This window comes from Kogia breviceps, chromosome 14 (genome assembly GCF_026419965.1).
Source record: "Kogia breviceps isolate mKogBre1 chromosome 14, mKogBre1 haplotype 1, whole genome shotgun sequence".
Lineage (NCBI taxonomy): Eukaryota > Metazoa > Chordata > Mammalia > Artiodactyla > Physeteridae > Kogia > Kogia breviceps.
Genome location: NC_081323.1, coordinates 61,019,538 through 61,033,441, shown reverse-complemented (window position 1 = coordinate 61,033,441; position 13,904 = coordinate 61,019,538). Strand labels below are relative to the sequence as shown.

At 39.9% G+C, this 13,904-nt stretch overlaps 1 protein-coding gene across 1 annotated transcript in view; it reads left to right on the top strand.

The window, feature by feature from the left end:
• GRIN2A (glutamate ionotropic receptor NMDA type subunit 2A) overlaps positions 1-13,904 on the top strand; it is a 365,357-nt gene that overhangs the window by 240,821 nt on the left and 110,632 nt on the right. Inside the window, exon 5 of the mRNA XM_059038424.2 lies at positions 9,800-9,914. Within this exon, the coding sequence (XP_058894407.1) occupies positions 9,800-9,914 (115 nt within the window). The remainder of the gene's footprint in view (positions 1-9,799; positions 9,915-13,904) is intronic.

Below are 13,904 nucleotides of genomic sequence, written 5' to 3'. Positions count from 1 at the left end.
CGGCACGTGGGATCTTCCCGGACCCGGGCACGAACCCGTGTCTCCTGCATCGGCAGGCGGATTCTCAACCACTGCGCCTCCAGGGAAGCCCTGCACATCTTTTGATTGGGTTGTGTTTTTTTGTTGTTATTGAGCTGCTTGAGCTGCTTGTATATTTTGGAGATTAATCCCTTGTCAGTTGCTTCATTTGCAAATATTTTCTCCCATTCTGAGGGTTGTCTTTTCATCTTGTTTATGGTTTCCTTTGCTGTGCAAAAGCTTTTCAGTTCCATTAGGTCCAAGGGATGCAATCTTGTGAGCTATATGGGCATAGAAGGAAGCAGGGTTTTTGCTGGAGGAAGGAATATGAATATTCCTAAGTTTGAATTTAGAACAGAGAGTTCAAATGAGTGGTTAGTAGATATGCTACATTTCATTTACAGTATTATTTTAAAATTAATTTACTGAATGCCTTTAGCTGGGGTTTTCATCATTCTCTATAATCTTGTATCTGGTCCGTTTCAGCCCTTGATGTTATCTGTCCTGTCTCATACCTGGAAAGCATGAGAGTTTTTGATTCCTTCTAAGAACTCAACTTGGTGTTTGCCCAGAAAAAAAGCAAGTAGAAATGGAGCAATGGAAGACTAATCAGTATTCTGATAGATTAGGTCCCCCTGCTAATGTTCCTATAGCATCAGGGAATTTAGTTGCAAATATATTACCATTTATTGGAATTATTGTATAAAACCTGCTTTCTCCCTAAACTGTAAGTGACTTCAAGGGAAGGACCACAAGTTTTTTACTTACCATTTTATCTCCTGCATGTTGCTGGAATATAGTATAGGAACTCAATTAATATTTATTTGAATTGAGGATGTGTTTGATAAGAAATGAATTTGAGGCCTTTCGATAGATGTGCTTTTGAGATGTTGCTTACTGGACCAAACTCTTAATTTATGGTCCATAACTTATGATCTTGGTTTTAGCACTGAATGTTCCATGCCCCAGGAAATCCCTCAGTTCTGGGAAAACTGAGATAGTTGTTCATACTACTTACAGATGTCAATCCTACCTCTTAGCCCTAGCACTGTAAAACTTCTCATTAACGCTGTGTGGTTGTTATGCACTGAATGTTTGCATTCTCCCAAAATTCACATGCTGAAGCTCTAATTCCCAGTGTGATGTTATTTGGAGGTGAGGTCTTCGGGAAGTTGTTATGGTTAGATGAGGTCGTGGGGGTGGGGCCCTCATGATGGAATTAGTGTCCTTAAAAAAGAGGAAGAGACTAGACATCTGACTCTTTGGCCATGTGAGGACAGAACAAGATAGTGTGTAAACCAGGAAGAGAATCCTCACCAGGATTCGAATCTGCCCAGGCGTGACCTAGGACTTCCAGTCTCCAGAACTGTGACAAATAAGTGCCTGTTGTTTAAGTCACCCAATCTATGGTGTTTTGTAACAGCAGCCTGAGCAGACTAAGACAGTGGTGTTTTACCCCATTGACATAGCAGTGAGGTGGGACTCAGAGGAGTTGGATGATTTGCTTAAAGGCACAGCGTCAGTAATGGAGGGTTTAAAACTCAACTCTAGCTTGCAAATCCCTAATCTGCTCTTCTCTCTACCTGACAATGTTCCTAGAGTTCAAAGTACTGAGTTATGTACTCTTGTCCTCAAGTACTTTGTAACCTGTCAGAGGTGATATAGTTGTGCAGGTTCTGAATAACACAGGGGGGACCCCTTTACATCGTATTCACTGCAGATTTGTGTTTTATTTTCACAGTTCCTCTGGCAGATGGTAGTATCAGGTTGTATCAGTCAGGGTTCTCCAGAGAAACAGAAGTAGTAAGATATTTATATAGAGAAAGACATTTACTGCGAGAGATTGGCTCACATGATTATGGAGGCGGAGAAGCCCCACGATCTACCATCTCCTGGGCCCCAGCCTTTCTTCTCTGCCTTAGTTACCTCCTCAGTTCCCCAGAGACCCACCAAGCACAGGTGAACATGCTCTGGCCAGATAGAGAAAGTGGGACTCATTGTCAGAGGGCTAGAGAATACGATAGAGATCTGAGACTTTTCCTTCCCTCAGTAAATATGTACTGAGCAGCTTCTCTCTGCCAGGTACTGTTGAGGTTCTGGAAACAAGACAGACAAATCCCCTCTTCTCATGGGGCCTAAGGTTCCAGGATGGGGGGATACCCAGCAATTCTTGGATAAAGTTGCACTCTGAATTGATTCACATCATCTCATTCTGCACATTTGGGGAACGTGAGGAGTCAGCATCCATGTACATCTGCCTGTTTGAGATCCTGAATAATTTGACAGCATAGACACTGGTGATCCAGGGAGTTCATAGAAACTGCTTGTCATGTTGCCTACTTTTTTCCAGCTCTCTTGGAATAGATGCTCATTGCAGGGGATGAATCCATGACCCCTGTGCCAGCCAGTTCCAAATGGTTAGGTGAGGCAGAGCCCTTAGAGGTTCATGGTGATATGTTCAGTACTATTTTGATAGTGTTACAAAATACTATCCAGAATTTCCAGATCTTCCACATCCCCCATCATGTTCCTGAAAAAAACACACATATAAGGAGCAAGAGGTCCTGAGAACCACTTTATTAATGGACACTCAGGCTTCCAATAATTCCTGATAAAGTAGAATTAGGGCATGTGTCTTAAATCCTACTCTATAGATCCTGTTCCCACTGCAAACCTTTGGCCAAATGGGTCAAGCATGTTGTCTAGTGATGGGGTAGATAGAATGGTCACACTTACAGAGAAAGCTTTGCCCTAACTTAGTCCATGTTTTAGACTTAGAAATTGTATTACAAAAGATAGTTGGTGGGGCATGTCCTCAGAAAGTCACCTTTGGCTCAGGTGTGCTCACCAAGCAGAGATGCGAAGCCCAAGAGTCATGAAGGGCAGGCTGGCACCTGGGTCAGCACTCTTGCACCGCCGCCTGGTCCAGGGGTACCTAGGGCTCTGAGTAATCAGATTAGCTTGGGGTAGGGGCCTACAGGGTTCACTGCCTCCCTTGGAAAACTGGGATTAGCAGTCAAAAATGATCCTCGAGCATCTAAGAGAAAGCCTTTTAATTTCAAATTTTAGAAGGAAAAAGGATAAATATGTGAAACTGTGACACCTACTACTACCCCCACTGTCATCATTTACCAGACACCATTATGTGCCAACACTCTGCTGGTCACATTACATACCTCTCATTAAATGTCATCTAATGTGATCCCTATAATTACACAGAGACGTGGCTATCATAACTTGACTTTTACAGAAGAGGAAATGGATGCCCTGAGAATTTAGGAGACTTACCTGGGATTGGAAGCCACAGAACCGCATGCTAACCCAGGCTTTCTGATTCCTAAACTAAACAGTCGTCTTGCAGAATTGCTTCTCTACAGTCGCTGCACAGGAATTAAACGTTGAATGAACAAGATCCCAGCAGCCTATGCCTACTCATTCATTTGTTCATTTATTCAACAAATACTTTTAAGCTCGTACTGCAGGACACTCTTTTAGGTGTTTTAGAATCGCAGTGATCAAAAGAAAGATCCCTGCCTTTTTGGAGCTTACCACTCCTGTTCTAATTTTTTCAAATTAGTATTGCTTAGCCAAGACAACTAACATTATTATTTTCATTTTTTAATTGGCCACAGTGGAATTTGAGAAAGAGTAAATACTCCCCTCTCTTTTTTTAACCCAGTTTTGTTTCTTTGTTTGGGTTTTTTTTTTTTTTTCTTTTTCATTATGCTGTAGTTTCTGAGTCCATTTTGAATTATGCTGGCCTGGATTATGCAGATCTATGTGTTGGAGTTATTACATTTCTGTCCTGACATTTAAGTCTCAGCTCTGCGGTCATGCCTTTGGTAATCATTCAGGGGAAATGAGAAACCACCAATGAGTATACGAAATTAAGAACCGGGGCAAAGAGGAAAGTACACTCATTAAGAGACTTGCTGAAAAGAGATGGTGTGAGGGCGTATTCGGGGAAGGTGTGGTGCAGGAGTTAGGAGTCGAAAAACCATGAGTTTGCTCTAAAGAGAGGATTTGTGCCCCAAAGGGAATGGTTAATGGAGGATGAGAGGGTGCTGAGAAAGACATCAAAGTGGAAGGGATTTCAAACCACCGAGAGGAAGATGGAAAGAGCCAAACTATTTTGTAAAAATGAGAGTGTCTTGAGAACTGAAAAAGGGTAAAGAAAACAGTGACTCTGTTTTCAAAAACATGTAAATTAAATGACAAATGAAAAAAATGGTGACACCAAAGCAGTTTGAGGAGGCATTTAAGGGATAGTGCGATTCAGGAAAAGCCCTGGGGAACATGAGAAATAGCAAAGCAGATGGAAAATTAACTGAAAATTGAGACACACTGAATGGGTTCTGGTGGCATTTATGAAACAGTAAAAGAATTGAAGTCTGAAGGGAAATAGTGGACAATAATATGTCTAGAGAGCATTGCAAATAATCAGATTTGGGAAGTTTAAGGAGACTTACGAGGCAAAAGAGAGAAAATAGAAATCTGGAGGAATGAGACACTTTAAGTAATAGTTAAAAGAGCTTATGCGGCCCATATGTGGTTGGCCTTTGACAAAAAGAAAGAAGGATCCTGGCAATGAGTACCCAGAATGGCTGCAATAAGCATGGCTTTAAAAGGATGAGGTTGCATTTGGGGTGGGGTGTTAGGAAATATGACAGGGTGGAAAAAAAATACATGGAAACTTTATGTAAAGGTTAACTACTATTTACAAAGAAGGAAATGGAAGCTCAGAGAATTTTAAATATATGACCCCAAGTGGCACAGCTGGGGCATGGCAGAGGTAGGCTGTGATACCAGCAATTGCTAGCAACAGCAATTCATCCTTTTATTCACTCTGCGCCTATTTATTTTAGCACCAGCCATGTGCCAGACGCTCTGTTTGGCACTAAAAATGCAATACAAAACAAGGCATAAGAGGTCCCTGCCTTCATGATGCACACCGTCCGTCTGCTGATTAAAAAACAAAATGAAACACCAAAGATGGTCCAGAACAGCTGTCCAGTAGAAATATTATGTAGTCACTTATCATCTCAAATTATCTGGCCACACAAGGAACAAGTAAAAAGAAGATGAAATTTATTTTAATAATGTATCCTACTGCGACCAAAATGTCTAAAATTTTTCAACATTAAATGAATATAAAATTGTTCATGAGATCTTTTACACTATTTTTTTCCTACAAAGTCTTCCAAATCCAGTATGTTGTGCCCTTATGGCACATTTCTATTCAGACTAACCACATTTCGAGTACTCCATAGCCATGGGTTGTTGGTGGCTACCATTATAGAGCAGATCTAGAAAGAACTTGATAATTCTGGCCCAATTTCTTTGCAGTCATAATATAGGGAAAACAATCCGCCTGTGTGTCCATGTTATTTCTGATCCCCATACACCAACAATTCACAGGGCACAAAATGCAAGCAGTAGAGAAATGTTTCTTTCACCTGCACTTCAGCTTCATACCCCTGAGGCTGTAGATACCAAAGGAAATTTGTAGGTATGTGCATCACATAATTTACATATTTTCTGTTATGTATTTCACTGATTAAAAAAACAACTTGACACTTTACCATCCATGGACAATAATAACACAGAAGTGGACCCTCTGCAAACCATCAGAGCCTCCGCCATGTCCACGTTTTGCCGGCATGTCTTCATGTGTTTATTGCTCCTGATGGAAACATCAAAGATGTAATTCGAAGCTTAGCAGCAGCCAGAATTTCTGATATTTTATCTGGTCACTAAAAGTTTTGTAATCAATTTTCAAGAGATAAACAAAACAGTGATAAGATTTTACTGTTTAATACAAGTGCCCAGCAGGTGTTAATGGGGACCAAGCAGTGGGGTGTATAATGGTTTTTCCCTGGGTAAAGAATTCTGCTCTGGAGTAAGTTTAAGTGGGAAGAAAGCCTGTGGAAATACGGATCATCCTTCCTAGAAATTCGATGGGGGAATTGAAGGTAATGGGTACTTGCTCCCTGCCAACTTCATAATGAAATTACTGTTCAGCAAATATTCCTGTTAGAGGTTTTTTTTTTTTTTTTCCTTCCCAGGGGACTGAAGACTTTTAATAGGAAGGAAGAAAGGAAGAAAGAAAGAAGGAAAGAAAAGAAAGAAACAAGGAAGGAAGGAAGGAAGAAGGGAAGGAGGGAGGGAGGGAAGGAAGGAAGGAAGGAAAGAAGAAAATAGACAATATTAACATAGAGTATGTAGACTCATTGGTCCAGAATACTGATTCTTAAAGGAACACAGAACAATGTGGAGTGTGAGAATTTCCATATAGTTGTTTCCATATAATCTGAAGAAGATGGATTGCATCTAAATAATGTCCCTGCTAACTCCATCTGATTTCATACAAAATGGGAGAAAAGGAAATGAGCAGGGGAAACGGAGATGGGGAATTAAAGAAGAGGGAGATTTAAGTAGATTCAACTGGCATATCAGAAGAAGACTAGGTTCTCAACGGGGCATGCTAGCTCCTAGATTAAAATGGTGACCGTGACATCGGTTCACACCACATAACCCTGTGAATGGCTCTCCCCACGGCCAGGGGTCCAAGTCAAACCCAAAGCATTCGTCCTCTGGTCTGCCGTTTCCAAACATATAAAATTGGATATTTTCAAAAACCTCTTGCTAATGGACTAAATTTTTCAGTTTCACCCACCTTTGGGGTGTTAGATTGACCCAACCTGAACTCTATTCACTTCAAATTATTGTATAATCAAAACTTGGCTTGAGAGCTTATTGGATTCAATAAAAAACAACAAACAAACAAACAAACTGAAACCCTCAATGAATCAGCTGGCCTAACTATGATTTTTGGACTGCAGATACAGAGTGACTTAGTTACAGATTTCCTGCCAGCCCAGGTAAAGTCCACTGGTGGGCTTTGTCTGCAATTTTTATGCTGAAATTCCATGGACAGTGTTCCATCGTGACATTTCATGGGTCTGTGCCCTTGGCCTTGCAGTCTCCTCCACGTGGTGAATCACTCCTCTACTTAAAACCCTTTGTGATCCTCATGGCCTTCCGAACAAAATCCAGACACTTTAGGCCCCTTATGATCTAGCTTAAGGGATGCTCTCCAGACAACCCCCACTACCTGTTAGCGTGTCACTTCCTTTGCTGAGTCTTGTTTGTTCAAGATGACTCCTCTGCTCTGAATGCTCTTCTCCACCTCTCCTCAACCCCTTTACTCTTGAAGATTCCCAGGAAGTCCTCCCTACGTTACAGAGGCCCTACGTTAGGGGCCCTTCCTCTACATTCTCATGACTTATACTTACTGTGCATTGGCTTACAAGTGGCCTTCTATGTACTGTCATTGTTTATGTGTCTATGTCACTGAACTGTGAGGATGTAAGAGGGGGCACAGGCACTGTGTTTTTTATTTCTGTATTTATGGGACTCACCATGAGGCCTGACACACAATAGACATTCAGTAAATTGTTGTTGAATCGGTAAATTATCTTCCTAGGAAATGACCAGCGATGCCTCAGATGTACCAAATAGAATCGTGATTACCCTTTGCTTCTTCTAGAATAGCAATGTTTGATTTTTCTGTTTTTAAACAAACAGTATTTTGTTAAAAATAAAAATTGTTTGCAGAAAATTTGGAGAATACAAAGATACACAAAGGAAAATGGAAAGTACCTGGGATCCTTCCATGCATAGACAAACCCTGTTTTTATCCTCTTTTCTGCTTGTTTAACATTAAATAGCAAGCATTATCTTCACGCCATTAACTTGTCTCAAAAACATGATTTTTTAAGGACTCAAAACAGTCCATTGAATGGATACACAAAAATGTTCTTTGCCTTTTCCCCAATTTCTTAACCTTGTCCTTGGAGACACAGTCAGGTCTTCTGCATTGTGGCTGCCCAGGGGCAGACATGTGACCAGTTAGGCCAATCTCTCTTTTTGGAATTATTTTTGTAATCTAGTCCTCTTCCTTAATATTTTACTTCTTTAGCTACTTTTGTTGTTAAAGGAATATAATGCAAAAAAATGCTATGACTTTGAGGTACCCTGTCTTTCTGGGGAGGTCTCTGAACGCTTCTAACCACCATACTATATTTACAGAGTGTCTGCTAAGTGGTGTGTTTTCTTGGACGTCTTTAACAACATCATATTTTTCTCACGCTTCAAGGAGATGTGAACCCCTGAGAACACTCCCTCCCAAATCCTGGGAAAAGAGCTCTGTCTTGCTCTGCGTCAGAGCCGAGCCTGACTACTGGCGCGAGGTCGTTTGAGGCGGGGTGGGGGTGTGGGAGGTAGAGATAAGAGTATTGTAAGACAGGCAGACATCACTTGTGACGCAGACAACTGCACAGTGTATAGGGCAGACATCGAGGAGCCATCCTTGATGCCTCTCTCTCCCCCACCCTCATATCTAACCCATCACTACACACCTGCTAAATATTTCTCCATTTGGCCCTGTGTGTTGCTGTTCCTACTCTTCCTTCTCCTCCTCTTTGGGGCCACAATGGGACCAAAGCCAGCATCATCTCTCACCTGAATAATAAGAGCACTGTGACCAGCCCCCCTCTACCTACTGTGGTCCCCCACAAACCTTTTCTCTACACAACATTTAAGTCATATTATATTGATACAAGAAAAGTCTGATTATGTCACCTCCTTGATTAAAATCTTCAATGTCTTTTTATTGTTTTAAAACAAAGATAAAACTCCTTACCATGGCCTGAAAAGCTTTGCACTGTCTGCCCCTATTTACCTTCTCACCCACACCACACCCCACATTTCCCTGTCTCTCTCTGTTTTGGCCTCACTGGTTTGCACTCAGTCCTTCATAAGCACTACCACAGGACCTTTGTTCATGCTGTCCCCTTTGCCTGGAATGTGCTTACATCTTTTCTTATCTAGTTAATGCTGACTCATCCTTCAGGTCCAGCTGCACTTCCTTATAGAAGCCTTGCCTGACCCCTGTTTCACTTTCACATAGCACACCCCACCCCCTCTATTGTAGCACTTGTCATCGTTCGGTGATTAAACCAATTAATACCTGTCCTCTCCCTTAGACTATAAGCTTTAAGAGGACAGAGATCGTGTCTGTTTCTTCTTTATTGCCAACCAACTAGCTGAGCCCTGACATGTAGCAAATATTTGATAATATTAGTTGAATGAATAATGAATGAATGGGATATCATTTCTTTGCCATTGTAGACCATGTGGTTTATGAGCAAGCAGTTTCCTTTAGGGAAGCTTGTTAAAACATGCTTTCAGGGCTTCCCTGGTGGTGCAGCGGTTGAGAGTCCGCCTGCCGATGCAGGGGTCACATGTTTGTGCCCCGGTCCGGGAAGATCCCACATGCCGCGGAGCGGCTGGGCCCGTGAGCCATGGCCGCTGAGCCTGCGCGTCCGGAGCCTGTGCTCCGCAACGGGAGAGGCCACAACAGTGAGAGGCCCGCATACCGGAAAAAAAAAAAAAACATGCTTTCAGATCCTCCTGTAAGAAGATCATTTGAACAAAAGTTTATAGTCTGGCAGGACAAATATGTCCCATCCCCCATGCTTTCTGCAATAAATTACTAATGCCTATACAGGACTGGGGATTCTGGGAGTGATTACAGGCTCATGACAAAGAGTGCATGGAAATTAGCAGAGCCTGTGTGAGTACTGATGCTTCCACAGATAGAGGCTACTTGTGATGAGTTTATACCTTCTCAGTGTTATAGTGATGGTGGCATCCACTTATTTGTTTGAAACCTCTTTAATTCTTCCCTCAACATTTGTTTTTCTCCTCCTCTCTCTAGGTTTATGGTCAATGTGACATGGGATGGCAAAGACTTGTCCTTCACTGAGGAAGGCTATCAGGTGCACCCTAGGCTGGTGGTCATTGTGCTGAACAAGGACCGCGAATGGGAAAAGGTAAGCATCCTTCTGTGTGCCGAATACAGGGGAGGCAGGAAAGGTGTGGGCAGCAAGGGAGCTCAAACTTCTCCTTTTCCCAAAATATTTCCCTCTGAGCAGCTCCACATGTCATTCCATGACCCTTGATGGAACAAGGCAGACAGATACTGTACGATGGAGATGCTTTCCCTGGGTGAACTGTGGCAGTTGTATGCTGTTCTTTGTGTTGGGCTCTCAAATCTGAGTAGGAAGTGTCCTTGAAAGACTTAAGGTAATTTAAAAGCAGTGAAGGTTGGTTCACATCATTGCAGTAGCAAGTGTTCACTATCTGGCAGTGATCACACCAGTTTGCCTAAACCTCATAATGGGGTACCATATTCGCACGTTTTGCCCTATGAACGAACCCCTTGTATTTTCATGTACTTAGTCTTTTGCTTTGAATCAACTCATTTCCAAAACTTAAATGTATCACTTCTGCAAATCATGGATTGGAGAGGGCTGTATTTCTTGTAAAGCACATTTTCTAGAACATATATAATAACTATAAAAAATATAAAAAATCAGTGTTCAGGAAAAACTCATCTGATGTACCATACAAGCCATATACTGAGTCAGAGAGGAGAGATTTCACAGGGAATTTGTAGATGAGCCCATGCATACAATGGCACTATCTGTCCCAGTGGCATACCCCCTCTTCCCATAATTCAGCTCTCAAATTAGTCCACATAATATCATATAGAAAGCAGAATAAGAAGACTGAAAAGGAAAAGGGCTACATTGTTATCGTGTCTTTCTGGACAAGCAATGCATGGTCTCTAAACTACTTCAGCAGCTCGAGGTTTATTTTCACTTTGCGCATCAGATGGAGGCCTGAGAGACTTAGGGGTAGGAAGATACGGGATATAGTGTGGAAGTCATATTATAATTAAATAGGATCAGAAGACAATACTGTGCAAACGGAAGCATTGACTTTGGGGCAGGGGGTCAGTGACAGATTCCTAGAAGGGACTTCTGAAGTAGAAACTTCACAGATTTTTCTGCTACATCCAGCAGCCACAAAATATACATTCCTTCAAGTACACTTGAAAAACTCACCAAAGTAGACTATATTCTGGAGCCTAAAATGAGTCGCAGTATATTTAAAAGGATTAAAATATGCACAATGCATTCTTTGACCATAACAGCATTAAAATAAAAAGTAATGACAAAAATATGTATAGAAAATCCCCAGATGTTTGGAAATTAGGTAACATGCTTCTAAATAACCTATGGGTCAAAGAAGAAATCAGAAAAACATTAGGGAATATTTTTAATGGAATGACAATGAAAACACAACATATCAAAATTTGAAGAATAAATTTGATGATGTGCTAAGGGGGAAATCCATAGCTTTCAACGCTTATAATAAAAAAAGAAAAAAGGAAAGTGTAAAGTCAGCGATTTAAGCTTCTCCATTAAGAAGCTAGAAAGAATAGAGCAAAGTAAACCCAAATGAAGTAGGGGAAGGAAGTAAATATAAGAGTAGAAATCAACACAGAAGAACACAGAATATAGAGAAAATCGACAAAGCCAAAAGCTAGTTCTTTAAAAAGATTAATAAAATTTCCAATTCCTAGCAAGAGTGACCACACAAAAGAAAGAAGACACAAATACTAATAATCAATCCTAAAAATGCAAGAGTGGATATCACAACAGACATTCCAGAGTCTACAGACATTAATATGATTTTTTAAATTATGAAAAATTTATGCCAACAAATTTGATGATGTAGACAAAATGGGCGAATTTCTTGAAGAACCACAGTTTCCCAAAACTGTCAGAAAAAGCGATAGACAATCTTAGTAGCTCTAAATTTGCTTGAGAAACTGAATTCATAACTAAAAGCCTTCCCATTTAAAAAACAAGAAAAACTTTGGGCATAGATGGCTTCATTGTGAATTCTATCAAATATTTTAAAAAGAAATTATACCAATCTACACAGAGATTTTCAATATATTAGTAATCATAGTTCAGCAATATATTGGAAAAGGATACTACATCAGGGATAGGTGGTGTTTATTCTAGGAATGCAAGATTTGTTTAACATTCTAAAAATAAATCAATGTAATTACCATATTGACATAATAAGGAGAAAATTATATGGTCATCTCAATAGATGCAAAAAAAGCATTTGACACAATGCAATGTTCATTCTTGATAAACAAGGGCAACTTCTCAATCTGATAAAAGTTATCTATGAAAATCCTATAACTAACATCTTGAATAATGATGAAATAATGAAAATAGGCTCACAAATATCTATTCAAATGATTTTTGATGAATAATTATGACAATGGGAGAAAGCAAAGCCTTTTAAATAAATGGCGTTACATCAACTGGATAGTCTTACTGAAAAAAAAAAAACAAACAACCCTTGACCCGTAGCTCACACTATACACAAAAAATAACTTAAAATAAATTTCAGACTTAAATATAAAAGCTAAAACTACAGTTTCTATAAAAAAAATATAGGAGGATATTTTTGAGATCTGAGAAAGCATACAGTAAAAGTAATAAACCAGACTCCATCAAAATTTAAATCTTTGCCCATGTAGAGACACTGTTAGAAACTGAAAAAGAGAAGCCACAAATCCAGAAAAAATATTTTTTTAAATATATCTCAATCAAAGGACTCATATCCAGAATATATAAAAAACTCCTATAAGTCAATAATAAAAACAACACACAATTAAAACAGGAAATTGACTTAGAAATTTCACAAAAAATTTTACTCAAATAGTCAATAAGTACATGAAAACATGTTTAACGTTGATGATAATTAGACACATGCAAATTAAAACCACAATGATCTACCACTTCATACCCCCTGAATGGCTCAAATGAAAAGGACCAACAATACCAAGTGCTGGTAAGGACATGGTGCACCTGAATCTCTTACATATTGCTGACGGGGGTGTAAAATTCCAGCCACTGTGGAAAACTGTTTGGCAGTTTCTTATAGAGTTAAACATACACCAACCTTATGGTCCAGCGATTCCACTCCTAGGTATTTACTGCAAGGAAATTTAAACATACACCCAAAAAGTAATATTTATATAAGACATTCATAATAGCAAAACATCAGAAAGAACTCAAAGGTTCATCAACAAGGATATGGGTAGATACATTACAGATATTCATAAAAGGGATAGCTACACATTAATAAGGTATGAGTTGGTAATACCCACACAATGCGGGTGAATTGCAAAAACATTATGTTGAACAAAAGAAGCCAGACACAGAAGGTTATACTGTATGATTCCATTTTTATGAAGTTCAAGAAGAGGCAAAACTAGTCTATGGGGTTGGATATCAGAATGATGGTTGCTTTTTTGGAGGAGGGCAATTAATAGGAAAGGGGCGCAGGGGACTTTCTAGAGTTATGGCAATATTCCTTGTCTTGAACATTTGTCAGAATGCATCAGACTATCACACAAGATTTGTATGTTTCATTGCATGCCATTGTATCTTAATTAAAAGATATATTCTGAAACTGTTCAAATTGAGATACCCTGCACAATTAATTACCAATGTTTACTGAGTTTTCATACTTAACTCCCTGACATGAGTACTAGTTATGACAATTGCAATAGCCATTGTTTATTGAACGCTTACTTGATTTTTTCTTTAGGCGGTACACCCAAGCTCTGAGTGACGACTTGGTTTATTCATTCATTCCACAAATGTTTATTCAGTGCCTGCTATGTGCCAGGCACTATTCTTGATGCTTGGAATCTATCAGTGAACAGGAGAAACAAAACAACAATTTCTGATTCATGGAACTTAGACTCTGGTGTGTGTGTGGAGAGGAATGGGTTGGGATTTTGTGCACTTTTGTGATGCTTGAGGAAAGCACTGGATTCTGTCCCCGGGTGTATACCCTGTAGCCCACTGTCCTAAGTGGCTCACATCTCCATGTCTGAGCTGGTTCCTTTATGTATCTGGGACTTTGAACATGCTTATTTTTTT